The 27,865-nt window shown below is 53.5% G+C and overlaps 1 protein-coding gene across 8 annotated transcripts; it reads right to left on the bottom strand.

The window, feature by feature from the left end:
- Positions 1-711: 711 nt before the first annotated feature.
- Positions 712-27,580, bottom strand: SEPTIN3 (septin 3). 8 transcript variants are annotated; one of them, XR_006205145.1, is made up of 14 exons: positions 27,409-27,580; positions 23,086-24,418; positions 16,231-16,422; positions 12,297-12,425; positions 11,792-11,873; positions 10,566-10,703; positions 9,077-9,194; positions 8,127-8,222; positions 6,425-6,524; positions 4,646-4,697; positions 4,261-4,354; positions 2,503-2,548; positions 1,611-1,839; positions 712-946 (listed from the first exon to the last, which is right to left on the bottom strand). XR_006205145.1 is itself a non-coding variant. In XM_042947977.1 (13 exons), exons 2-13 carry the CDS (start codon positions 24,404-24,406, stop codon positions 1,766-1,768), a joined length of 2,442 nt encoding a protein of 813 aa, XP_042803911.1. In that variant the 5' UTR covers positions 24,407-24,418; positions 27,409-27,580; the 3' UTR covers positions 712-1,765. The 8 variants fall into 8 exon arrangements, 7 of the variants coding, with proteins under 7 accessions (XP_042803911.1, XP_042803912.1, XP_042803914.1 ...); XM_042947977.1 differs by having other exon boundaries at positions 712-1,839; XM_042947978.1 differs by having other exon boundaries at positions 712-1,839; positions 6,425-6,521.
- Between the last annotated feature and the right edge of the window lie 285 nt (positions 27,581-27,865).

Here is a 27,865-nt window from a genome sequence, read left to right as displayed (position 1 = left end):
CGCAGGGCTTGAACTCACAAACCGTGAATCATGACCTGAGCTGAAGCCGGACGCTTAACCGACTGAGCCACCCAGGTGCCCCTTAAATTCTTACTCTTAAAGCATTCACTGTAAAGCAGGCAGGTCTCTAGGCAAGATGGGTCCACTCCTTCCATAGAGTTGGGTTTCTTGACTTCTGGAGAAAGGAGGGAAAAGCTAGGAAATTCATTAAGTGAAAATAAACCCTGTTTACATTGAAGGAGACAGATCACACAGAGCACAGCATCCCTCGAGGTCTAGCATACTAGCTCCATCACCCATGTTGGATACAAAACCCCAGGGAGGGGCGCCTGGGCGGCTCAGTTGGTTGAGCATCCAACCGTTGGTTTTGGCTCAGGTCATGATCTTGCAGTTTGTGGGATTGAGCCCCACATTGGGCTCCACACGCATGGTGCCGAGCCTGCTTGGGATTCTCTCTCTCTCCCCCTCTCTCAGCCCATCCCCTGCTCTCTCTCAAAAGAAATAAACATTAAACATACACATGGAATAATGACCGAAGTCCATCCTCAAGCCAAATGAAGAAAAACTGGACTCACAAAATGTTTTCCATCTATAATTTCTGTGGCTACTTCTTACCAAGATGGTCCCTATCTCACCCTCCGCCCATGGGTGAGATGATGTGATGGCTAATTTGGCCAAGGAGTGAGCACAAATGAGACACAGGCCAGGCAGTTATTGTTCAAACAGCAATGTTTAGTTGTACAACACATAAAGTCTAGCAACATTTACACAACCAGTTTGAGTGTCTGTTGGCTTGCTTTCAATTGGGAAATTTAACCATAATGTCACCAAAAGGTTGGCTGGGACTGGTAACATTTAAGAAATGGGTCGTTCTTGCATCCCCTAGGCTTGGGCCTCTTGCTCCGTCAGGACTTAGTTGTAGATGAATGGCCCACAAGTCACCAGCCTTTGAGAAAGTAGTGTCCAGGTGGAGATGGTCGGGGTGGGTGGGTGGGGGAGGGGATCCCATAAAGACACAGTATGTGGGGCAGTGGCAGCCAACATTCGCAAACATTCATGCATCTGATGGGGGGCTCTGCCCTCCAGTGGGCATTTTCCACTAGCCTACAGTGACCGACTGTGGCCAGGCTAATTCATTCCTCACATTAACAGGGTGGAGGCGGGGATAGGAGTAGTCGGGGTAGGTGGGAAGGGATCCCTCTTATTGCTAAGTGGACAGAAGGGTGGGTTTTTTTTTTCTCCCTAGAGTTCCCATTCTATGGGGTTCTGGAATTTTCTGTTAAGTTCTTTTTTTGTTGTTTTTTTTGTTTTGTTTTGTTTTTTTTAAGTTTGAGGATAAGGAAGGCAATTCCAGAAATGTCTCTTCAGGAAAACCACTCTTCCTAAGTGGCTGCATTATGGGGGCAGGTGTGTGTGTGTGTGTGTGTGTGTGTGTGTGTGTGTGTGTGTGAGACTGCATCCTGGGCCAGCCACAAGTGGTGATTTTTTTAAGTGACCCTAGCCCTTGCTCCCCCCACATCTGTAGTGACCCATCATTATAAATAAGCTTTAGGCAATGAAGGAGACACCCTTGTCCCACACTGGGGCTCACACAGCTGACATCAACAAACCTGACAAGCAGAAAAGTTGCTTTCTTGACCCTTGAAGGAAGCCAAGAGGAGCTCATGCAGATGAACGGGCAGGGAGCAATGCCATTTCTCTTGGAGATGGTTACAAGTAGCTGGTATGGGTTTGCAAGGGCAGAAGGAGCTCCTGATGAGTTCTTTCACCCTACGGATGGGCTGGGACCGGCTGACACGGACGATGGAGGAGGGCAGTGCTGGCGAGAGCTCCGTTCCACTGGGAGGAGAGGGGGTGGTTTGGATAAATGGAGGAAGCCACTGTCCTAAGGAGGCAGCTTGGCCCCTCCAACCTGCTGAGAGCTGAGGGGGGCTGTGGTGGTGGGCTGGGCAAGCACGGCACTAAAAAGGCCACGGCCCCGCAGCAATAACAGCTGGGAGGGATGGAGGGAGAAGCAGCACTTGGAATGGCCTTCATTCAGCAGTGGGGCAGGGGGTGGCTGGCACGGGTGGAAGGACAGTGCCCAGGAGGCCTTCTCCCTGCAGGGGGGTTGAGAACGGTTGAGGGTGTGGAGACCAGCAGCTGGCAGCAGACACATAAAACAGCTTCTCCGGGGAGGCTGAGATCATGGCTTAGGGGTGGCCAAGCACCATTCCCTACTCAACCTCTCCAACGCCCACCACCCCCGCCAGACCTCCCCCTGCTAGTCCTAGGTGGCCAGTCCCACGTCTGCATTCACGACTGCCTGCTGTATACACCAGGGATCCCTCTTCCGTTGACATGGAACCACCTCTGGGCTTTAACCCTGCTGCTGTTCTAGGCTGACAGGTGCTTACCCTGGAAGAATTTTGTGGGTGGGGGAGGACATGTATGGGATTGGTAAAGAGCCTCCAGGAAAGATTGAGACCATAGGTTTTCGGTCACTGGTTTGGGGTCACCCACCTCTTTCTCCTGGTCCACCGAATCTTGGTCTGTGTTTTCCTAGCACCTGAGTGACAAGAGACTATAAATGCTGGGATTTGTAGTGGACCAGTAAAACACCTAGGGCTGGACCAGGAGATGGAACAGGAGGTTGTATGAGGTTATTGTAAACTGTAGCAGTTGGTGTATTCCCTTACCTAAGGCTACATTGTTTCCCCAGCCCCAAGTTTCAGCCACCTTCCAGACTAAACGAGAAAGAGTAATTTGTGAACTAAACAGGGGAGATATATGCATTGATAAATACAGGGCTGAGGGCAAGGCAAGAAAAGGCTAACTGTATGTGGGTATGGTTAGGAATGTCTACAGGGGTCAGGAAGGGGAATCAGGGAAAAGCAGAGAAAGACAGACCGACAGACATGCACAGTGAGAGAGAACGGAAAAGAAGTCAAAAGGGAGTCAAGCATATATGGGAAGTGAGTAGCAGAGAAGCCAGTGTTAAGGAGGAAGAATCCTGATGGGGAAAACGGAGGTGCCGTTTAAAATTGGTCTCTGAAGCCAAACCACTGAGAAAGGCAAAGATCGTGTATCGCTCTTAAAACCTGTTGAGACTCAAGTCTTCTAGAACTTAACGCCTAAGGAAAGACTGTCTCACTTGACCAGCACATGTGCTTTTGAGCCAGATACTGGGAACTACGTAACTCGTTGTTTCCTCCTTTGCCTGGGCCAACACACAGTCATTGTGCGCGCCAGAAACTTTCTTTCCCACTCCTCCCTGTGGATCTGATTTCTCTCGTAATTTCGGTTTGTACTGTCACGTGCCTTGGCTGTGATTTTATTTTAAGGTGGCCTAAAGTCATTTTTGAAAGTAGACTGGGCATAAATGCTAAATATAGAAATGTAGCTAAAGTGGATTAGACTCAAAGCAATTGAAAGAAGTCAGCGAGGGGCAGGATGAAAGAATGAGGGCAGGGGGAGAAAGGGAGAAAATGGGAGGAGAGGTGAGTGAGGCGAGGCACGTGTGCAAAGCAGCAGTCTGCAACCACGACAGACAGTGACAGGTGGTGGGGTTTGGACAGTGAAGGCAACACAGACTCAAGGGTAGAGCTCTCTTCTCCACCTCTGGGCACTAAATCTTTCTGCAGGAACCCCGCTCCGGTCTACCCTGCTCTCCCTTGACCTTCCCTCCCCTAGGCAGTCCTAGCCTCACCCTAGACTGCCACCCCCCACCCCCCACCCCCGCCAGGTCCAGCTCCGAAGCTGTCCTCAGAGAGTCTCTGCAGTTCCAGTTTGTGGGCGGGTTCAGAGATAAGAAAGAGTTACCTGTGGCTCACCTGCTCCCCATCATTTTTAAATGAAACCTCCCCTAGACCTCTTGAGTGAGGCACACGGCTTTGTTCTGGGACACAAGGAAAGGAGACAGATAATGGACAGCCATGGAGGAACCAAACTTACAAGGGACTTTCCAGGGAGGGCAGTGAAAATACCTCACCCCTGCACATGTATACACACGCGTGCACACACTCTCTCTCTCTCTCTCTCTCTCTCTCTCTCTCTCTCTCTCTCACACACACACACACACACACACACACACACACACACACACACACACTGTAGACAAACTCCACAAACACCAGACAGGCCTGGGGGACAGAGTAGAAAGGAAGAAGGTGGGTGGTGGTGGTACCGGGATGCGTGTGTGGAGAAGTGGGTATGTGTGATGATATAGAGAAAGGGTCGTCATGGGTTACTGTCGTGGCTTTCCTCTGTGTCCACGCTCACCGGAGGGAGGCCTCCGTTGTCATTAAGCCGCTTGGCCCTGTAGGTCTCATAGTGGATGTTGTGTGTCACTTCCTTGAGGTCCTGGAGGTGGGTCCTGAAGGACAAAGGGTGAGAAGAGAGAGGGATGTGATGAAGGGTGGGAAGAGGAAGAGACTGACCCACATCCGAGGTTAACATGTCATTTCCATGGCCTGGCCCCAGTGACTGGGACCCATGCCAGAGAGCTAATGATACTTCTTCAGCCCCTTTGCTTCATGATGGGAGCTGGAATGGGGGCAGAGAGCTCTGTCAGAGAATCCCGGAGATGGAGGAAGTAGATCTGAACCGGTGGCCTCCTGACCCCAAATAAATAAACCTGCCATCCAAGGGAAGGGGTGCATCTCACCTGATGACGAAGTCTCGAAGCAGGGCAAACTCACAGTGGTTGAGGTTTTCCACTGTGAACAAAACAAAACAGGTCGTCACTTCACTAATGTAGCAACACCCAGCAGATGAACTTCTGTTCAGATCATGTTGGCATTTAGGAGGGAGCCACAGGACACATAATGTATTGTAAGCCTTCCAGAGGTTTGCTCATCCTGGCACTTCCGTGCATGGGATTTTATTCATTGAACAAATATTTATTTATTTATTTTTAAGTAGGCTTCATGCCCAGCATGGAGCCCAACGTGGGGCCTGAACTCATGACCCTGAGATCAAGACCCAAGCTGAGACCAAGAGTCAGACGCTTAACCCACTGAGCCACCCAGGTGCCCCTGAACAAATATTTATTGAGCAGCTACAATAATACGATACTATTCTAGACTCTGTGAAATAACAGCTAATAGGGACAATTTTATTTCCCACTTTATAGGAAAGGAAACTAACACACAGAGGGTCTAAAAATCTGCCCAAGACCTAAGACACAATTCCTATCCTTAAGGAGCTTATAACCTGATTGGAAGACAGTAACACACACAGCAAATAACTATCGACCCATCTTAAAAAGGTGATGCACTACATGATGAATCTAATTCAATACAGATTGAGTACCTACTACCTGCAAATCACTTGCCAAGGACTATGGGGGCAGAAGGGAATTAAGACATGAACCCTCTAGTCCCACAATCTAATGGACAAGACAGACATTCTCATGAAAAGATTCCAATTCAAAAAAAAAATAAATAAATAAAATAAAATAAAATAAAATAAATAAATAAATAAATAAATAAAAGATTCCAATTCAAGGGGCGCCTGGGTGGCTCAGTCGGTCGAGCATCCGACTTCGGCTCAGGTCATGATCTCATGGTCTGTGAGTTCGAGCCCCGCGTCGGGCTCTGTGCCGACGGCTCGCAGCCTGGAGCCTGCTTCCGATTCTGTGTCTCCCTCTCTCTCTGCCCCTCCCCCGCTCATGCTCTGTCTCTCTCTCTCTGTCAAAGATAAATAAACGTTTAAAAAAAAAAGATTCCAATTCAAGGCAGTGAGAAAATGATATTTAAAAAAAAAAAAAAATCCCAACACAGGGCCATAGGCAAATGAGAGACGATGTGGTACAATGAGATGAACTTGGTTTGGAAAATGGAATAAATTCAGTTGTGGAATTGAAATCTGGGTCTGAAGTCCCAGTTTCACCCCTAACAAGTCATGTGATCTTGGCCAAGACCCTTAACCTGTCTGAGACTCAAGGCCCTCAGAAGCTCATGTTCTGAGAACAGTCACGTCACCCTGCTCCCTGCAGAAGGTTATCACATTGAAAGAGATCGCTAATGCAATTCTTTGAGAACTTTCAGAATCGCTATTGACCTTCTAGAGGCCCCGTCCATTCATAACAAAATGAAAATGGCCACATCTGAACCACCCTTCAGCAGTCTGTCGGCTCATGTCCCCTTTCATGTGAAAACCTTTCTCTGGCTTTTTCAGTGCTCATTAACCTCTCTATGCTCTCGACTCCTTTGACACACGAGTCAAAGTCAGCGTCTCCCAGTCAGGTGCTAACTTGGCCTTTAATCACTTCCTGCCTCTGAGATTCATCTTCTCAATTAGACAGTAAGCTCCTTACGGCAGGGTCTGGCTGGCATTCAGTTTACATCTTACGTGCCAGGACAGCGCCCTGAACTATATAGATGCTTAATAAATAAGCGTAATTGACCAGCAACCAGTTTTTCAAGAAGATGCATTGGATTACCTTCGATGATCCCCCAGGGAGTTTTTCTGCCGAGGACCCGCTTGCCATTCACTTGGTACTCCTTGTCGCTGCCCACCACAGCGAAAGGCATGCTCTCCTGCTGACAAACCACACACATGTGCACGTCAACCTCCTGTGTCGTCTGGGCCTCCAAGGACGGCATAGAGTCTTGGGCCTCTACCCTGGAACTGCACATTTCTGATGATCATCCAGTGATCCCACTGATGGCAAGGGGCAAGGGCAAGGCTCTTGTCTCCTGAAAAGGAGTCTGAAGTCCTGGGTCCAACCCCTGATTGCACCCCTACCTGGCTGGTTCACCTCGGTAAGTTGGCCTTCCTTCACCAGGAGAACGCTTTGTACTTTTTATTGCTTTAATGCGTTTGGTTTGGCTTGGAACAACTCTGCGAGCTAAGAGAGGATAGAAAGACCTCTCTGAAGTGATACCTACCCATCTGACAACCACGTAACTGATGCTTCACGCTACCTCGCGTGAAACCTACTGGCAGAAGCCCACGTCCGCTGACCTCTCAGAGCTCCAAGGCCACTGTCTGATGTTCGTGGGCCCCTCCGCTCCCCCAGATGGGCTGAATGTTCACCAAGACAGCCGTTTGTTCCCAAATCTGTTTGCCTGATGTGTCCTTGTTACTGGACAAATGAACTATTATGGAAGCTGAGGACGTATGACCGTGGAGAGTTGTTTCTCTGAAACGTGAGTTTCAGAAAGACCTGATAAAGGTGAGCTGCGTTTGTCTTAAGATTGAACTTATTCTCAAAGAAGCAGCCTTGTCTCAATATGGAAAGAATGCTTAATGAATGGGATGCATACGTTTTATTTTCACTTAATCATTTAGTGAAATATTTCCTTAAAAACACTGAGGATTTGTAGGCATCGTTTTTTAAATGATTTCTTCACTTTGATGGGCTTTTCCAATTAACCTGTACGTGTCTCAGCTATATCAGGTAAGGGGCTTCTGGTAGATTATTCACCCTTAACCCAGGAGGAGACACAAGACCATAGCAAGTAAATGATCTGTCTTAGCTCACAGTGGTTAGTAGAAAAGCCCAGACGAGAACTCATGATTATGATGTAAAGTCCCAGAATTGTAGAAGTTTGACATTGAAAGGGACCACGGACATCACATGAAGCCTTAGCATCCCCAGGAGACACCCCAGGGACTGCTGAGAAGACAGTGCTCTGTGTCTGTGTCGCTGAGCCAGAGCAGCTCTGTTTTCATGTTTCATATACAGAAGGTCTGTCTGATGTTTCATTTTTTAAAACGGTTCCTCTAGGGGAAAGAAAGCCTCTAAGCCACTCACTTAGCCTGGGCCCTGCACTTTATGGAGGGGACACTGAGGCAGAGCTCTGACTAGAGCATAGACACCTTGGACCCCAGCCTGATGCTCTTCCTGTCCATGCCCTTCCATCAACCACACCCTGGTTTTGCCAGGCCCTCCGGGGAAAGAACTTTTTGGGTGGCCTGGGATGGACACGAACTTTGGCTTTCTGGGTGCAAAGTTCACAGTCCTGGCAAGGGCCCCAGTCCTCATCCTGTCCCATGTCACTTCTGGTCTGGGTCAGGAGAGGTGGGGCAGAGAGTATGAAAGGGGAAAAGCAGGTGGAAAGACAGGAGGGGTACACGGTCCACATCCCACTGGTAACAAGGGGGGCATTTGTGTGATGAACAGAGCCCGAGGCACCCACCCGGATTTTGTCATTCTCCGTCTTGTCCTCCAAATCCTCATCAAATTCCTTCTGTGGGTAGAACTCGATGCCATTTACTTCAAGCTCCTTTCGAACCTAGGGGCAAGGAAGAGAAGCAAGGTAGCCAAGTGTCAGGATAATGCGGGGAGGGGGTGGGGTACGCTCACACAGGTGTGAGTGTGTGTGTGTGTGTGTGCACGTGTGTGCTGAAGTCAGAGGGATGAATCAGCCTTTGCTAATCCAGTCATCTTCGAACTCCAAGGCCCTGAGCAGCAGGAAGATCCTAATAAACATGAGCCCCAGTCATACAGCCACTACAGCCCAGCCTGAGCTGAGGAACAGTCTGGGGGTGCAGCTTGCTCATCGCAGGGTCCATAAGATTAGGATTTAGACAAGCTGAGTACAGATTCCACATATTCCTGTTTGCAGGGAAGAGAAGTGGGGCTCCCCACCCCAAGCCTATAGGTCTGCCCTCTCCCCAAGCTCGACTTATGTCTCACCTCCTCCAGGAAGCCACCCAGGACTTCTTCAGTGGTCTACCTGATTGTAATTTTTTTGAAGGGAGCAATGTCTTTATACTTCACCCACATGCCCCTACCTCCAACCCCATGCATCCAGCACAGGGAGGAGCTTATAGAAGACACTAATAAACACTAGCGGGAAGTTAATTAGTTTAGCCCTTCAAGCAAGCTAACATCGAGGAGTGGTCTCTCATGTGTATGGTGGTTTATGTATTCAGCGGTCTCTGCCAGTAAGTTTGGTGGCTGGGAAGAAGGCAGCCTGAGGCTGCAAACTTCTCTGTGTCCACAGACACTGTCAGCCCAGCTTCTTTAATGGCTAAACAGGAGCTGGGTGGGAAGGGGGGTTGTATAATAATCAAGGAGAGGACATGGTTTGGACCAGAGGAGGGGGAAGGGTGGGGACAGGAAAAGGAGGAGGGGCCTTCTCACCCTTTGCTTGAATTCAGACTTCTCCTCCAGGGTCATGGTGTCAGCCTTAGCAATGACAGGGATGATGTTCACAACTTTGCTGAGGTGTTTCATGAACTCCAGATCGAGAGGTCGTAAGCTGGGGCCCAGAGAAGGTGGGGTGTCAGAGCCACCTTGCCCTCCCCCACTCAGCCACTGCCACCACTCCGGGGCCACCCTCGGGACAGAGGGACTGGGCCGGGAAAACTGGCTGAGGCCAAGGGGCTGCTCCCTCTCCTGACAGCCTGCGGAACAGACTCCAAGTCTCTGCCCCCACTTGGACCACCATCTCCCTTTCTCTTCCAGTCCTGCCCTACTCACACTGCTCCTTCAGAACAGCTTGCCTGCCGTGGGGATCTTTTTCTTCTGGGAACAGCTGTGGACTGTCGTCTCTGCCTATGTGTCCTTGGGTCACGGTTACTTGTTTATCTTATTCTGCTAATGGGACAGCACTTTTTTGTTGTTGTTGTTAAGTAGTCTCCATGCCCAGTGTGGGGCTGGAAGCCACAGCCCGGAGATCAAGAGTCACGTGTTCCGCCTGGGGCTCCAGGCGCCCCCAGGACCGCACTTTTTCATGGGCCTTCTCCCAGCCCGCACTTAGTCCTGCAGGGGCCCAGCTGGGGACCTTGGCTCTCCTCATTCTGAGGGCCCAGCTCCCCCGAGGCTCTGGGGCCCCAGTCTGGCTCTAGTTCACAGTCCTGGGGACTTACTAAGTCAGGCTGTCTGCTGGCTTGCTCTGACCTTGGGTCCACATTCCAGGGAAGGAGAAAGCAAACCTTTTTATTGAGTCCCTGGGCCCCACCCTCAAACACCTGCTGACTACCTGGTTCCCCCAAACCTGGGGGTCTGCCTTGCCTGTGTCGTCCTCCCAAGAACTGAACTCTGGCCCAGCAGACGGGCTCAGTAATAAGCTATGGAAGGCATGCCTGCGTGCCCACTTGGATCTCTCTATCCCAGGTCCACACTCCTTATCGTGCTGTCCCATCTGCGACTCACAACTGGACTTCCCAGCATGCTCTGCTCGTTGCCAGCCTTCATCTCTAGACATGCTGGGCTGGCCACCCACCAAATGCCTACAGCGGGGTCCCACACCCACCCCAAACACCCACCCCAATTCAACAACCCTGCCGGCTCCCGTCTTACTCGTCTGCTGCCCATCCCCCACCCCCAGCCTTGGGCAAAGCAGAGATCTACTGAATAAGCGAGGAGCCCTCTGTGTTCACATGTCGACCCCTCTCTGCTGGCACGGTTGTGCTAGAACACCAGTGGGCAGCATGGGGGGCTGGTGTTGGTCAGCTTTACTCTCTTGGTAAGAAAGTCAGCCTTCTTGGGGGGAAGTCTAGGGGATCACAGGGCCATGACTACACTGGGGCTCATCCGGGGCCCCAGCTCAATTCAGGGATTAGTTATCCACTGGAGAATGATGCAAACCAGAGCTAGGTGTGGCCATGGGCATGGGACTGGTACATACGAGTGTCCCGTGGGGGAGATAAAGTAGAGGCAGCAGTGGACACGAGTGTCAGGGATGCGTTTCTTCCTGGCGATGTTGACCTCCTCCTTCAGGAACTTCTCATACTGTTCATTGATGTACTTCTCGATGGGCTCCCAGCTGGGGGGTGGGAAGAAAGCAGACGGATGTCCCAGAGAGACAGGACTTGGGGGCTCACCTTAGACATGGTCAGGCAGCAGGGCCCTCACATCCCTCTCGTTTCTACCTCCCCTGGGGGGGGCCTGGGGTGGGTTGCCCACCCTCCCTCAGGCTCCCACGGACGGCTTTCCTCATCAGCAAGGCTAGAACCCCCATGGAGACCCGGTCCTCTGACTGGGCCAGAGGATCCTGCAGAACCCCGTCCCACTCTTTCAGAAAGCAACACACACTCTCCCCACCTCCATTCCTTATTAGCTGGGAGGCTCTGAGGAAGTCTCTACCTTCCCTGAGGCTGTTTGCTCACAAGTAAAATGGGAGGACCCACGGCTGCCTAGAGGCACGCACAAGAACAGAGGTTTGGACCTTAACATAGCAATGGCATACAGAAAATATTCAACGTGGCAACAACTCATTACCCTGACTGCTGCCAATGTTACGATCACCTTTCTCCTTCAAGGAGCATTCAAAACACCAGGAAAGAGGACGATGGGTCACTTTTCCAAGAAGGTTCCAAGCTGTGCTGTCCAGTGGCCCTGCCTATCCGTGGCAGAACCCAGCTCCCTCACAGAGGAACAATGGTCTCCATCCCTATCTGGGAGCAAACTTCTGCCTGGAACTTCCCATCTACATTCTGCACAGCCCTCCTTGGCTGCATACGCACTGCAGCTTTGCTCGGTGAAGTCCCAGAAGCTCTCTCCTCATAGACATGGCCCACCCTCCTCTCTTCTTCAGGGCTAAGACATTGCCCACAGGCCAAGCTCTGCCACAGCCTTCAGGTCAACCTACCACCGCTCCCCTTGTTCTGTCCACCCTGCCCTTCGGCCACCTGTAGGTAACCCCATAGCCCAAATTCCTTCTGCACAGGCCTCCCACCAGAGCCTCTTCCCTCGCCTCTTTATAAAGCCCCTCTGCGGTCCGTTAGTAAGCCTTCCCACTTAACCCCTCGGCATGAAGGGTACAGATGGCTCTCGATGGGAATGAATCTGAACCGTGTTCAGCGTCTTCCTTGCAGAGTCTTTAGGGCAGAAATCTCACAGGCAGACATATACCAGTTTTCGTTGTTGATCTGGTCTCCGAAGCCCGGGGTATCGATGACCGTCAGCTTCATTTTGACCCCGCCTTCCTCTATCACTGGGGGGGGTGAACAGAGAAGACACCAGGGAGGTCACTCTTCCAGCTGATGCCGGGTACCCTGCTTCCTACCGGTCAGGGAGACCCAGGCTCCTTCCTTCCTTCCTCAGGACCAATTACTGGAAAAGTCGAGTTCTGGGTCTTCCCACCTCCATAGCTCTATTCACGCTGTTCCCTGCACCTGCCGGGCCCTCCCTGCTTCTTTCTGCTTGTCTAAATCCCACCCTCGTTTTATCATCCAGCTCGAGCTCCACCTCTTTCCTTTTTAATCCCCCCCCTCCCTTTTCTAGCCAAGGAGTTGGCTTCACAGACTTCAGACCTCTGTTCTCTTCTGTCTTGAGATTGCCTTTCATTTGCCCGTCTCTCCCTCTCTGGCAGAGACCCTTCTGAACAGCGGCCACAGGGGTCCTGCCCGGTCCTCACCGTGCCCAATAGCTTTGATCTCCACAGTCTTGGGGATCTTCTCCTCCCGGTTCCAGCTGGAGGCCTTGCGGCTCACCTGGGATTTGAAGAGCGTGTTGACCAGCGTTGACTTGCCCAGTCCGCTCTGACCTGCCACAAGACAGGAGGAGGGTGACACGGTGGGGAAGACCCGTGTCCACCTCCTGAGCAGGCCATCTCTCCCATGAGCCTACAGAATTCTAGAGCCTTGATCCAGGCCATGCCCCCAGTTCATTCACTGGGGGCAAAGGACTGAGTGGGAGAGAAGGCAGGTGGGAACAGTTCCCTGGTACTGGAGGGGGACTTGGGACATCAGTTGAATTCCACATTCTTTCCTCCTTTCCAGAGTTCCAGGACCACTGGGAAGGGGGAAACCCGCTGTATTTGTCTAGTGTAGTGACATTCTGTTTTGTTTCTGCTCCACTCACGTTTTTAGTCTTTAATAATCTAAATGTCACGGCGGAACTCCTTGGCCCTCTGATACTGCCTCAGTGGATACATAACATCTGCTAGCAAAATTTGCCTTTGAATCCCACAGCCCTGTGAATCCCATGGCAGAGCTCTCTTTATCCCCAGCTGAAGTGCTCCTAGAGAGATTAGCCCCCACCTAATAAAATATGTGCAAGGTAGGGCACCTGGGTGGCTCAGTCGGTTGAGCGTCCGACTTCAGCTCAGGTCATGATCTCCCGGTTCGTGAGTTTGAGCCCTGATCGGGCTCTGTGCTGACAGCTCAGAGCCTGGAGCTTGCTTTAGATTCTGTGTCCCCTCTCTCTCTGCCCCTCCTCCCAGGCTCACTCACTCTCTCTCTCTCAAAAATAAATAAACATTAAAAAAAATTTTTTTAAGTCACATGCTCTACTGACTGAGCCAATCAGGCACCCCATTTTGACCTGTTTTACACACATCGTGCAACAGCAGATTTCATTCCAAGGAGGAGTTTTGCAACTAAAGGGTACTTGAAAACCACTGGCCCAAGCCGTGCTCCTCAAACTTTTTTTTTTTAATTTTTTTTACATTTACTTATTTTTTTGAGAGACATAGAGAGACAGAGCACAAGTTGGGGAGGGGCAGAGAGAGAAGGAGACACAGAACCTGAAGCAGGCTCCAGGCTCCAAGTTGTCAGCACAGAGCCCGACGCGGGGCTTGAACCCACAAACCATGAGATCATGACCTGAGCCAAAGTCAGACGCCCAACTGACTGAGCCACCCAGGTGCCCCCGTGCTCCTCAAACTTTTACACACACAAGGATCACACAAGCAGGCCCTGCAAACTGCTGAATGGTGTCAGCATTGCCTGGACGCTTGAAATGCAGGGTCCCGGGCCCCGCCCCAGCCCTATGATTCAAAATCTGCACTTAGGCAGGACTTCCAGATGAATCATGTGCACAGTAAAGTCAGAAGTGCCGGCCTGGGGGCCCCCGGGTGGCTCAGTCGGTTATGTGTCTGACTCTTGATTTCGGCTCAGGTCATGATCTCACGGTTTGTGGGTTCGAGCCCCGCGTCGGCCCTGCACTGACAGTGCGGAACCTGTTTGGGGATCTTCTCTCTCCCTCTCTCTCTGCCCCTCGCCTGCTCGCACTCAGGTACATGCTCTCTCCCTCAAAAAAATAAATTTTTAAAAAAAATTTTAAAAAGAAGTGCTGATCTAGGGCATCCCTGTGGTATATGCGGAAAAGGACCAGGCTGGGGGGGAAGAGACTAAAGCTCCAGACCCAACTGTGCTCCTTCCCTGAACACCTTGGACTGGCCGCGTTTGCTCCCCTGGTTTCTTTACCCACAACGCGGTGGCAAGCGGGGGAGCTGATGAGACCAGAGATAGCAAAGAAGCTGCATTTCTCATTCTAGCTGCTCAATCGGTAGTAGCCACCAAGACCCATATGTTAAAAAGACTACCCATCAGCTCAGTCCTGAACGTGAGCCATGGCTGATCGGCAGCGTCTCTCCCCACGGCGCGGATGAAGAAGCAGCCCATGTAGCCTGTACGTCTCTCTCATTCCTGGTCTGGTTGTTTTCTGAGGTCTCTTGCTCACTAAGTACTCTTGAGTGCCAAGTGCTGTGCCAGAATTGGAGGTGGAGAGGTGAACAAGACATCATCCTTACCCTCAAGAAGCCATTTAGCATGAGGAAGACCAAAACATAGTAAGCAGGAGGTTACGGTATGTCACAATAATTGCTATGAAAGAGATAGCCCCGGGGGCATTATAGCAGCAAACTGGAGGGAATGTAATCCAGTTTTTCTGCAATCGAGGACTTCTAGGTACAAGCAACAACGAAGCTGAAACCTGTAGAGTAACTTTGAAAGACCCAGGAGAAGCTGGAAGGGATTCTAAACAGAGGGAATGGCATAGTCAAAGCCTCAGAGGCAGGGAAGAGCACAGCAGAGTCCAGGAAAACTTTCCTCACAAGCGAGGAGGAGAACGCCAGGCTGGAGGTGGTAACAGGTGAGTGGCAAGGTAGCACCCAGACCAGGCTAGGAGTTTAAGTCCTTAAATCTACTGAAGGGTTTTAAGTAGGCTGGGTGACCTGAGGAGTTCTGCAGGTTGGAAAAATTATTCAGTCACTGATGGATAATGGAGTGAAGCAAAAGGAAGACAGAGGACCAGGAGGGTCACTGCCCCTCAAAGTGTGGCCTGGGGGCCGAGGTCCATGAACCATTTGCTACTCATTCTTGAGATAAGAAATTTGCACCAGAAAGTAAATTGACCTTAACACGAAGCACACTGTTTAGTTCAGTTGATGGGGCATTTTTCCATTTTTTTTTAACATTTATTTTTGGGAGACAGAGAGAGACAGAGCACAAGCAGGGGAGGGGCAGAGAGAGAGGGAGACCCAGAATCCGAAGCAGGCTCCAGGCTCCCAGCTGTCAGCACAGAGCCCGATGCGGGCCTCGAACCCACGAACAGCGAGATCATGACCTGAGCCAAAGTCAGACACTTAACCAACTGAGCCACCCAGGCGCCCTTCAGTTGATGTTTTTTATAGCAAGACTTGTCAGATGATTTAAACTCCAGCCAGCCCCTTATCTCTGAGCAGCACTGAGTCCAGTGGCTGTGGCAATCCAGGTGGGAGACCTAGTTCAACAAAGAGTGGTCACAGTGGAGATGGAAAGAAGTCGACAGACCTAAGGGAGATTCACAAGGCAAAACTGACAGGTCTTGATGACCGATTGGACTGGGGGAGAAAGGAGAAAGAAAGATGATGCCCAGGTCCCTGTTTCAGCAACTGAGTGAATGTCCTACTGATATCAGGCAAGGGTCCCTTCCTGCTCTTACATTCTGTGACCCAGCGACACTACTCAGTGACCAATCAATGTCCTGGAAATTCTCTTTAAACCTTAAAGTACTACAAAAGAGCAGAAACAAGACCACCCTCGGGGTGCCTGGGTGGCTTAGTCAATTGAGTGTCTGACTTTGGCTCAGGTCGTGATCTCGTGGTTCGTGAGTTCGAGCCCTGCATGGAGCTCGCTGCTGTCAGCGTAGAGGCTGCTTCGGATCCTCTGTCTCCCTCTCTCTCTGGCCCTCCCCAGCTCATGCCTGCTCTCTCTCACTCTCACTCTCAAAAATAAATAAACACTAAAAAAAAGAGTAAGATCACCCTCTATCTGACACCAGCGGGAAAGGACACTGACGATTTCCCCACGCCACACACCTGAAAACAGGCTGAGCGTGCCTAAGAGGCTGCCTGTGTCCATCCACCCATGACAGGGCCAGGCTGACAATCCCCCCAAAGTTTCCACCCCTGGATCAACTAGTCTTGAGAAGAGGCTTAAGCTTTCGTGATCAGCATCGTGAAATCTTTCCTCCCGGAAAAAGCTCATCCTAAGGAAGCCAGGGCTGAGGCCAATCCTAGGGAAAGAAACAGGATCCTCAGCGCTGCCCGCCACCGTGGCCTCCAGTGACCCCATTGCCTTTCATACCGACCACCATGATGTTGAAGTCGAAACCAGTCTTCATGGTCTTCTTGCGCATCTGCTCGATGATGGTGTCGATGCCAATGTAGCCCAGCAGGTTTGAGTTGATGCTAACGGGTTTCATGGGCACTGCCGGCTTAGGCCTGGGCTCCGGCACCAGCTCTGACATGGCTGCGTCCGTCCTGGCCTCCGGGAGCCCTGCAGAGCCAAGGTGGGAGAAGTGGGCTGGAGGCAAACAGAAGTCGCACAGAAGCTACGGTATTGTTCTGTTGATACAGAATTACAAAGAGTTGGGACTGGAAGGGACCTCAGGTGTCACCCAGTGTGGGCACCTCATTTCACGGAGAGAGCGAGGTCCAGGGGGAAAGGCCTTCCCTAAGACACAGAGCAAGTCAGATGCGAGACTGGGATCAGTGCCCAACCTCTCCAGCCGCTGGGGCACTTTCTTGTGCACTCGCTGCTCCAAAGCATGTCTGTGTGTCCAGTCCCAGGCTTCTCCACCTTGGTCCTGTTGACATTTGGGGCTGGATAATTATTGTGGGGGGCTGTCCCGTGCACTGTAGGGTGTTTGGTGGCATCCCTGACGTCAGGTGTGACAACCAAAAATATCCCTAGACAGTGCCAAACGTCTCCCGGGGGTAGCATAACCCTAGTGGCGAACCACCAGTCTAGAAGGTATTTGGGGTTATTCTGACCTGACTCATGCCTCCTCAGATAAAGTGCTAAGACCTTTTAGGATACTGAACCTAACATCTATTAACTGTCCCTGACCTCAGTGGCTCTGTCTTTTAGAAGCAAATAGGGTTACCCCCTCACACCGCAGGAGTACCACCCCTGCCCCCAGCTTCCGTGTCCCCTCTGTTCCATGAGCACCACCGCAAAGTAGGGGTGTCTGTGCCCTGAGGGGTCCCAGACATCATCCTAGCCATAGTTTTAAATCTGTGGAAGGAATAAGTCTCCCCTTTCAACCAGTGGGAAGAGGATGAGACGCAGCCAGATTGGAGCAGTCACTTGCCTAAGATGACGTAGTGTGTTCATGGGATGGTGGGTAGCAAAGAAAGAGGAGGCTGAGGACACAGCCCTTCTCTAGGAGGGAAAGGCCAACATCCCTCCGGGTCTGGCAGATCACAGGTATGTTCACACACAAGAGAAATCTGTGTGTTTCCTTGCAGGACCAATGTCTACCAGGGTAGGCTTCAGTATCGAGCAACTCCATTTTCCCATCCATAAAATGGGTACGTGTGGTACAGCGGAACGAGCCTGGCCCTGCTACTTGCCAGACGTGTGGACTTGGGCAAATCATCCCCTCCCACCCCCCACTCCCCCCGTGAGCCTGCTTCCCCATCTGGAAACTGGACAGGATCATGATTAAGGCTGTGGTGAGCATCGCATGAGCCATGATGCCTAGAAGCCCCCAGCACAGTGCCTCACACTCACTCCCAGACCCTCTTGCCCCCTGCCCCTTTCAAGTTCAGCAGCTTGTCAGCAGGGCAAAATGAAGTGGGGCGTGTGAAAGCAATGCTAATTACACAGCATAGTTATTGGACTCCACGCTCCCTTAAGGACCTCTTCCAGCTTTGCCCTTCTGGAATCCTGTGGTTCCTGCAGATTTCTCAGGCTCACAGGGAGAACCGACGGAGCAGCAGATGGGCAAGAGGGGGGTGGGGGGACAGGAGTGCCTCCCTCCCCCACCCCCAGACTCAGCCAGGAGTCTGTTCTCGTACCCCCACCACCTGGCCCTTCCACCAGCCCTGGCAAGACTCTCCCTCCCAATGGGAAACTGTTCTTTCCTCGTCACTCCCGGGCGCAGCCAAATCTGACAAAGCCTGGGGACCTCCCCAGGGCCTGGCGTGGCTCCCTCCTACCTCCTGGGAAGCTGTTGCCAGCCAGGCGGCTCCAGGCAGCAGCAAGATTGGTTCAGCCCTGCAGCAGCTGACTCTCACAGCCTGGCCTGCTCCTCCACTCGCTGCACGTGGCTCCCAGGCCCCCACTCCGCACACCTGCACTGGAGGCCATGCCCCACTTTCCCTGCCCAGCTGCTCCCACGGCTGGCCCAGGCCCCTTCCCTCATGCCTCTACAGCTAAGCCCATTCGGTCTCACAACCTATGTTCTGAGACAGATCCATCCGGGGGCGGCTGGGGGTGCGGGTGGGTCTGTTCTACCAACTTGGAAAGTGAGTCTTGTATTTCTTCAAGGGGGATTTTGTTAGTATCCTTGTAAAGTGTGTGCCCTTAACTCTGGCCTGCTCTGCTCTGGCCCGTCCATGGCAGCATTCGAAAAGAGCTTTCCCAAAAGACAGACCCTGGTGCCAAGAAGGGGCCGCCTACCAGATTCCCGGGCAACTTCTAGGACCACCAAGCACCTACTAGCCCCCGTGGGCACACCGTATAGAGCACCTGATGGCATGTTACCTCTCTCAACCACATGCCAATCACATGCCAGCCACATGCTAACAACAACGCATCTTCCACGAGTACCGCAAACGTGTGGCGGGTCACTATGTCACGACCTTTGCTGGACGACCCTTCCCCACCCCAGCCTGTGGCCGACTCCTACTTCGTCTTCACCATTGTGCTCAAGGGCTACCTCTGGGACAACCTCTGCTTTCCTCCCTGAAATGGGCGCCCCTGTTCAGTGCTTCCTTGTCCCCCCTGAATACCCTGTATTCGTCACGTTCATTCTTTCCCTCCATCCCTTCCAGGACATTTCATATGCTGCCAAATGGGAGCCTACTCCAGCCAACCCGAGACTTAATACCAAAGAGAATTTTGGACCCCAAACAAGGACCTTGCCCCTGAGGGTCCATCGTCTGCTGAGGCTGCCCGACAGCTCCCAGGAACAGGACAAACACTGCGCTGGAGTTGAATTCTATAGCTCCATCCTCTGCGTGGACAGCTCCCTTGGTCCCACCATGCCAACCCCAGATGGGCAGCTGGCCCAGGCTTGACTCCCACCTGGATGACCCCTGTGAGCTCAGTTGTCTCCTCAGGAAAATGGGCATAGTACCTACCTTGCTGGGTTGCTGTGAGCGTTATACAAAAGCATGGACATAAATTACCTGGCACTGAACGTAGGTTAGTTCCCACCCTTCTTCAGGGAAGAGGCCATGTCCCACTGATCTCTGTGCCTCATTGAAACTAGCATAACACAGGCACTCAGCAATGAATGAATGAATGAATGAATGCCTCACAGGGAGACGCCTGTCATTTCAGAACCATCACCTTTCTTCTCCCTCACATGCTGTTCCCTTCGAAGAGCAGCTGACCCCCCAGCCAGCAAATGGCTCCTGTGTCGGCCACAGTCAAAGGGGTAGACTCTGTTAAGAGAGACCCTCTCCCTCCCCTGCAACAAGGATGGGGGGAGGGGTTCCCCAAAGGTGGGAAGAGCTCAGGATGAAGGTGACAGGACATAGTTCAAGTGCCATCCTGCCTAGACGGTCCCTGGGTTCCTCCTAAGCTCCCAGCTCTCCGGGGGTTTCTGGAGAGGAAGAGGAGCTGTCAGCACCCCCCACCCTCCGACCCCCCTCCAGGAGCCACCTGCCCCATCGATGCTCTGGGAGAGGCATTGTCCACCTGACTCAGCTTTGAGTCCCCCACAGAAACTGCACCCCCCTCCCCAATGCCAAGCAAGGACCCTGGTGCTTTCTTTTACAGACAAACAAATGGCTTTGTCTTTGTCTGGCCCGGGGACCCCACCCCTCTGTTGGGAAGGTGGCAGCAGGGGGAGGGGATCTTTCCAGAACAGCACCTGCCTGGGGGGCGAGGGGGTTGAAGGGTCTCTCCCTCCCTTCCTGAACTGGAATCTTCCCCTGTTCCCAGCCCTAGCAGACTTCAAGACCCCACCCGCACTGGCAGAGGCAATTCCAGACCGCCCCAGCTCCAGCCCCGCTCCCAGAAAACGAATCACAGAAGATATCTTAGTCCTTTCCCATTCACAGTTGCAAAGGGCCCTGGGACACCCCCTTCCCCCATTCCCAGGCCTCTGGAGGCCAATGAGTTCCCTTGGAGACCACCAGCTGTCTCAGTGCCTCTGCCTGTCTCAGTGTGCGCCTGTGTGTGGGGGAAGGGTCTCTGTGTCAGAGTACAGGTCTCCCATCTGGCTGTAGGTGGCCCTGATAACCTGTGCGTGGTGTGCGTGTCTTGGTGTGCTCTAGCGTGGGGCTTTCTGTGTGCGTCTGGGTCCCCGCTTGTGTGTCCGTGGATCTCTGCATCTCCCCGCGATCCCGTGTGTGCATTTCCTCGGGCACGTATATCTCGGGGTGTGTGCCACCGTGTGTGCGTGTGTCCGTGCATATGTCACCGTGCGTGGGCTCCTCGGCGCATCAACCCTCCCTCTGGCAGCACCTCCAGCCGGGCTTTCCGGGGCCGCAGCCTCCTCCCAGCGGGCGCCGGTGGCCCGGCCGGCCGCCCTACCTTTGGACATGAATCCTCCTTTGTCTCTGTTCCTCCCGGGAGATGCTCAGGGCGCGGGGCTGCAAGGCTGAGCGGGGCGCGGGCTCCTCCTGGGCAGAGCGGCCCCCGCAGCCGGGCCTCGCCCCTCCGCGCTCTCCGCCCACCCGCCCGGCCCGCGGCCCGGCCGCGCCGTCCCTGCGCCCCGCGCCGCCGCGCCCGCCCCGGACCTCGCTTCGGCTCGCTCGGCGCCGCGCTGCCCCTGCCCGCGCACACGGATGCCGCCGCCGCCGCCGCCGCCGCCGCCGCTGCCACCCGCACCACGTGACCCGCGCGCCTGTCGGCTCCGCCGAGGGCCCCTCCCCCTCCCACTGCGCCCGCGCCCGCACCCGCGCTCCCCCAGCCCGCACGCGGGAGCGGGTACCGGGTTCCGGCTGCGGGCGACGGGAGGGGGAGAGGGTGGCGCGCGGGTCGCTATGCCTGCAACTCGGGATGCCTGGCCGGGGGAGGTGCCCGCATCCCAGTCCCGAGCCCCGCCCGCCCCGCCCCATCCCGCTCCCGGCCTCTTACCCTCCAGGCTGGGGCGGGGCGGGGGGCGCCGGGGACCGGTGGCTGCGGCGAGCGGGCGATGCGCGCGCGAGTCACGCGGTCAGTGGGGATGCTGCGCGGGCTCAGCGCGCTTCTGCCCAGGCGCGGGCGCCTGCGGAGCCCTGAGTCAGGGGCCCGGGTTCCAGGCCCGGCTTGGGGATGGTGAGCCCTGTGACCTTGAACTGGGCAGGAACTTTCCTGAGCCTCCATTTATCCATCAGGAAAAAAAAGGTCATGCATTCAGTCACCATTAATGGACAGTGCAGTGCCAGGCCCTGGGGGCCACAGGGACGAAGATGACCATTCTAGTTCCAGCGGGGGAGACAGGAAAGCTGGACTGTCCTAATGGAGAGGGCAGGGGGTACACATAGGGTACTCCGGTGGGCATCCCGGGGAGAGAGGGGTTTTGGAAGAGCTCATGGGGAAGCTGGGGGCCAAGACAGGAAGGCAAATAAATGCTGGTGGGAGGGAAGGGAAGGGCACTCTGTGGATAGGGGCAGCAGACGTGAGCAGACCCAGAGGGGTAAGCAGCATGGTGCCGTGGACGCCGCCGCTCCTGATGCAGCCAAAGCAGAGAACATTCCAGGTGGAAATATAGAGCTAGAGGCTGGAGAAGTCCGAAGTCTTGGAAGCCAGGCTAAGGAGCTGGACTTTTGAGGGAAGCCAATGAAAGTGCTGCCATCGAATATGTGAGTCCCTATGGCAGTTGCATGGAGGACTGAGAGCCCTGGGGGAGGTGGGGGAGCAGGAGGGAGCTGTGGCATCACAGGGGCAGAGGGTTGGAGCGGAGGGGGTAGACAGCCAAGCACCGAGGAGGTAGATCAACAAACTTGGAAATAGACTGGTTGGGTGAAGGAGAGCAAAAGATAATGAAGAGGAAGAAACCCAGGCTTCTAGGGTGCCGGTGCTTGTAGCTGAGAGAGTGGTATCAGGGAGCAGGGTCCGTTCAGGAAGAAATGGGCCGTCAGGGTTGAGGGGCCCCACTGGAAGACCAGGGCCTGGGAGAGCTGCCCCAGACTGAATGTATGGGGCAAGATGAGGAGGGTCTGGCTTCCCAGAGACCCAGTTAAGGCACTGAAGGAAGGGATGCTTTCAAAGCTCCAGAATCTGAGCCTGTGCAATGTTGGGAATGTTGGGATGGCCCAAAGAAGAATTCCAAGATCTGGGTTCCCACTAGCTTATTGCCACCAACCAGCTGCATGACTTTGGGCGTGTCACATCCTCTCTGAGACCAAATGATCGTCTAGCCCTTGTGTTGGCCTACTTAAAGCTCTGTGCAGGACTTGCATACGTACAAGTCTCCAGCTTACCTTTTGGACTAAAGGGCTAGGGGTAAGGGATCAAGGAAGAGCATGCCGGGTGAGGCACCTTTCGAGCAACAGATAGCTTCTTGGAAGGCTGAATGTGCATGAGTTAGAAGGTCTCAGGTGAGGTCACTGCTCACATTGAGAGGAGCACTGTAGTGATGGCTTTTGGACAAATCACCACTTCCTGACGTGCTGGTCTATATTTTCCTGCAGGTGGTTTGCTTTTAAAGCTGGACTCACCTAGAGATCACCTGACTCCTCCAGCTCTTCAGGGAACAAAGAAACAACCATGGAAGATACCAAAGGAAGGACCCCGCGTAATTCCTCCTCCACAAGTTACCCCTGTACACTTTTCCTTCTGGTGACTTCGCTCTACCTCACCTCTGATTGGCAGGTTGGGACCCAGCTCAGAGTGCATCCCCTGTGTTCTGCCCGTCAATCTCATTCCCCTTGCCCCCAGCACATTCGTCTCTGACCTTAGTTCCACCTCCTTTTCCTGACGTGTCCACCTCTTGGCCAATAGATCCTGACCCCCTACGGCAGCCCACCGCATCCCCAGCCAAGCTCCTTGCATTACCTTTGGTTTCTCTGGCTAGGTCCAGCATGATGGGCTCTGTGGTCCCATCGGTCACAGCATCCGCAGTAGCACGGTCCGGGGCTGGGTCTGTGCTTCTGCTTGGTATCAGTGGGTAGGTGGCTGATGTGGTCAGGTTAATGACTCTGTCCAGTGTGGTCTCCCCCGTGGCTGTGCCCAGCTTGCTTGTGTCCAAAGCAAAAGAATCTGTAGTTATGTCTAGCTTGGCTGTGTTCGCTCTAGCCAAAGCCATGGCTGTGTCTGTCCTGGTGGTGCCCAGCTTGACTGCACCTGGTACCACCAAATCCATGGCTGCACCCCCTGTGGTTGTATCTGACTTGGCTGTGCCTGCTGTAGCTATGGCTTTGCCCAGCTTCTCTGGGTCTGGGGTTACCAAATCCATGACCGTGCCCAACTTGGTTGTGCCTTCTGTAGCAAAGTCCGCGGCTGTGCCCAGCTTGGTATCCAGAGCAGGGAACTCTGTGCCTGTATCCACTGTGGATGTGCTTGGTGCGGCCAGATTGATAGTCAAACTAGGCTTGTTGGTGACCATTGTAGTGACATGTCTGACTATGCCTGGCCTGGTTGTGTCCAGAGGAGCCAAATCCATGGCTGTCGCAGGACCCATGGTGGAGGTGGCCCTTTGGAGATGCAGCTGGGGTCTCGGGATACCCCTGGACCGGGGCTTGCCTCTTCCTGGAGAAGTTCTGGTAGTCACGTGGGCAGCCACTGGGAGAGGGTGTTTCTGACCCACTGGGCCTGGCCCTGCAGGGCCTGGTGATTTCTGGGCTAACCGGGATTGAAATGGCAGGGCCAGGTAGGAACTCACCAGGGGCTTCTCCACTATGGGCATCCTGCTGGGCTTGGCCAATCCTGGGTTCCCTGGGCCCTCAGAGTGGACTCTGCCCCCTGGCACTAGGGAGACAGATCGTGAGGCTGGGGTGGGCAGCCTCCCTCCTCCATGGGTGGCAGCCTCCCTGCCCGGGGCGGGCAGCTCTTCCCAGTGAGAAGGCAGGGGGCCCAAGGGCCATGCCTGGCTGTTCTGACGGAGTGTTAAGGAGGTGGAACTGAGTTTCCGGGGCTTGGTCTCCGGTGAGGACACACTCCAGCCTCCGGCTCCCGGGCCCGGTCGGCTGGAAGCCTGTGGGATGTGGCTTTGAGGGAAGGCATCCAGATGGATCGTTTTCCTGAGGACGGGGATGAGGGGTGACACCCCTCCAGGGAGCTTTGAGGAGCGGGCAGGGCGCCCCAGCAGGTGGCTGCGGGAGAGGGAGTTTCCAGGGCTGGGGGCTCCATGCTGCTGCATCTCAAAGCTGTGATCCATGCAGGTCTTCCCCTGAGGCAATCAACAGAGAGAAGAGGCCAAGCAGGGGTGAGGTGCTCAGCTTGCCTTTCTTGGATTCCTAGTTAATAAAGAGCATGAAAACTTCTTTGCTAAGTAGCAGGCTAAGTTTTAGTTGCCGGCGTTTGCCAGGGTCTTAGGAAACAAGACGCTATTTTATAATGTAAAATATTTAAGTTAGGTGAAATGTTATAGAGTAATTGTTCGTTAAAACACGATTACCATTTTAATATTATCTTAGCCACTAAGGTATGAAATAGTTTCGAAAATTGTTCGGTTTGTAATTGAAAAAAAATGGGCAAATATATATGTATATATATAAAGCGTAACTCTAAATAGAATTTTTAAACAATGAGAAAACAGAAATATATTACAAGAAGTACATTTACAAGAAAACTTGTGGGGTGCCTGGGTGGCTCAGTCGGTTAAGTGTCCGACTTCGGCTCAGGGCATGATCTCACGGTTCGTGAGTTCGAGCGCTGCGTCAGGCTCTGTGCTCGCAGCTCAGAATCTGGAGCCTGTTTCAGATTCTGTGTCTCCCTCTCTCTCTGCCCCTCCCCTGCTCACACTCTTGTCTCTCTCTCAAAAGTAAACATTAAAAGAAAGAAAGAAAACTTGTAATATATCAAGCTATAAAAATTATGGGATCCTCAGTGGCTTGGGTTTTATATGAATTATCAAAAATACAGATATCTAAAGGTTAAAAAAACAAAAAGCACTACCAGTCTTGGGGCCTTGGTCTGAAGGGGCCTTGTTCAGGGACCCTGCAGGAGGGCAGTGGTTATTGGGAGCCTGTCTACCTGTCTTTTTCAGGAGGGGCCAGAGTGCTCTGGGTTCCCACCCATGGCAGCCAAAATAGGAGTCCAGGCATCCAGGTAGGAGGCCGAGGGATGACCCATTTGGCTTGGAAACGGAGTCTGCCTCTGGGGCTTCCGCCCAGAACCAGGAAAAAGCCCCTGGCTACTGGAGCCAGAATTTGCTGGAGCTGCAGAGGAGCCTGGTGAAGGTGAGGCTGGGGAGGTGAAGAGGCAAGTGCTCGCAGGAGGAGGCTTGTCCAGTAAACAGGCCACAGTCCCTGGCCCGGGGAGAAACCTACCATCCCCAGCGGTGCCAGGCAGTGAAGTAGGCAGGACTAAGCTGGAGGTGAGCTTTGGACCAAGCATTAGCTCAGTGTTGGGCCTCAGAGGAGGAAGGTTGGACCAAGGGGTTGTTCACACCAGAGACCCAAAGGTGAGGGTGTGGCATCTTCCTGAAAATCCACTGTGGGAGTCCTAGGCTGTAGGGGGTGGGACGGTGGTGCAGGGAATAGAAACCACGGGTGCAGTGAAGACCAAGCCAGGCCACAAGGATGCTCAGCCCTGGAAGATGACCTCGTCAGATCTGCTGGTGGGAACAGTCACTCCCATGCAGTATGACAGAGGGATCAGAGGGGAACGGAAGTGGAGGCCAGGAGAATGGCAGGGACACTGTTGAAACTCCGCGTCTGGGGGTGGGGCTGGAGAAGGCTGCCCAGCCCAGGGATGGAAGTGACAAACCACCTGGAGGTGGGGAGAGGTGGAGGTCAAGGACCGTGGCAGGTAGTCTGTGTGGACGAGCCATTCCCCAAGGTGGGCTCCAAGGCCCCCAGATGGCCAGCCTGTACACACCCTGGGCTCCATCCAACTTACCTGTTGTAACAAAGTTGTTTCTATTGCTTTATTTTTTTTATGTTTTATTTCTTTTTGAGAGCAAGAGAGACAGAGCACGAGTGGGGGCAGGGGCAGAGAGAGAGGGAGACACAGAATCTGAAACAGGCTCCGGGCTCTGAGCGGCCAGCACAGAGCCCAATGCGGGGTTTGAACTCACAGCCCTCCAGATCATGACCTGAGCCGAAGTCAAACGCTTAACCGACTGAGCCACCCAGGCTCCCCTCTCAAGCTTTCAACACAGCAGGCGGGGCAGGCCGGTGCTGGCAGGAGGAGTTCTCAGGAGAGCGCACTGACCCTAACGCCAGGTCCCTAAAGTCTGCAGCAAGGGATCTTCTCATCCCTCACAGTGACACTCCAGCCCCTCTCCAGCCACATATTTGTACCCAAGACTGTGTCGGCCTCCGTCACTCCCCACTGAGCACGTCCCTCAGGCCTGCTCTCCTTCCCTTGTTCACAACCACACATACCTGGACACACGCACGTATACCCTGCACTTCACCCCAAACGTCTACCCTCAGTGTGCACGCCCACACAGAGACAGCAGGCCTGGGGATCGGATTTCTGAGGTCCATTTAGTCCAGTGTCACCAGATCCCCACCCCTCGCTGAGTCTACACTCCTGTCATCTATCCCTTGGTCCTATGCCACCCACTCCCCCAAACACGCACACATAAATACCCACCTACCTTGATCAGAGGACAAGAAAAGTCCAGTGCTCCTCAGTCTGGGAAGCTGAGGCTGGTACAAGCCTCTCACCTCCCCCGTGCCCAGACTCTGGCCAGTGTGACCAGCTCAGGGGCCTCTTCCCTCTGGCCCCCTCATGGGCCTCCACTCAGCGCCCAGGCCATAGTCCCCAGGCCTAGGGCCCAGCTCTCTCCTGACCTGTCCCACCAGCTACGTCCCCAGCGGAGCTGGCTCTGGGGCAGGGAGGGGCTGGTTTCTCAGCAGTGGGCGTCAGTGAATGGCTGCTCTGAGCCTCTGGAATCCTGAAGGGCCATGGGAGGCTCCTAATGGCCAGGCTGGGCTGCCCTGGACTCAAGGCCACCTGCAGGGGGGTGGGAGGGTGGGGGGGGATGGGGAGGGTGGTGGGATGGTGCCCCGCTGCCTGGCCTCCCCAAACCAATAGTAATGATGATGATGGTGCTAATAATGCTGCCATTTACTGAACACTTACTATACTCCAAACACTGTGCCAGGGCTGGGCAGGAGCTCACAGTCTGCTTAGGAAGATGGGGACGTAGACAGGTCCTTACGGTAACACCGCAGAGATGGTGGATGACATCTTTCCAGCACTCACCCTGAGCCAGGAAGTAGGCTAAGCATTCTCCTGGCATCTCCTGTAATCTCCGCCTCGTCACCTGCTTTTTGCTGATGAGCGCACCACAGCCCACACAATGCTGTGAGGTCAGGTCGATTTCCCTGTGTATTGCTCTCCGTAGTGAGTGAGCTTCTGGAGCCGTGCTGGCCAATAGAACATTCTGTGACAATGGAAATGTTCTATATCTGCGCTGTCCAGTGTGACAGCCACTAGCCACTGGTGGCTATTGAGCACTTAAAGTGTGGCCACAGTGACCGAGGAACTGAATTGTTTATTTTATTTCATTTTAATTTGTGTTGTCGTGTTGGACAGTTCTGAGGAGCCTGAATTCTCTTTTCTCTGGGTCCTAGGGCCTGGCAAGAGTCAGCCTCCTAAGTGTCTGTAGAATGAGTGAATGAGTGAATGAATGAATGAGTGAGTGAATGAATGAATGAGT

The sequence above is a fragment of the Panthera leo genome, chromosome B4 (genome assembly GCF_018350215.1).
Source record: "Panthera leo isolate Ple1 chromosome B4, P.leo_Ple1_pat1.1, whole genome shotgun sequence".
NCBI lineage: Eukaryota > Metazoa > Chordata > Mammalia > Carnivora > Felidae > Panthera > Panthera leo.
Note: the sequence above shows the minus strand (reverse complement) of the source record. Positions and strands in the feature narration are given on the sequence as shown.

Excerpts from the sequence above, each read along its gene's own strand:
- SEPTIN3 (XM_042947977.1), bottom strand. The coding sequence starts at position 24,406 with ATGGATCACAGCTTTGAGATGCAGCAGCATGGAGCCCCCAGCCCTGGA. Across the intron at positions 6,525-8,126 it reads CGGAGAATGACAAAATCCGG|CAGGAGAGCATGCCTTTCGC; the intron begins GTGGGTGCCTCG and ends GTGGTTTGTCAG. Across the intron at positions 4,355-4,645 it reads CTTCGAGACTTCGTCATCAG|GACCCACCTCCAGGACCTCA; the intron begins GTGAGATGCACC and ends TTTGTCCTTCAG.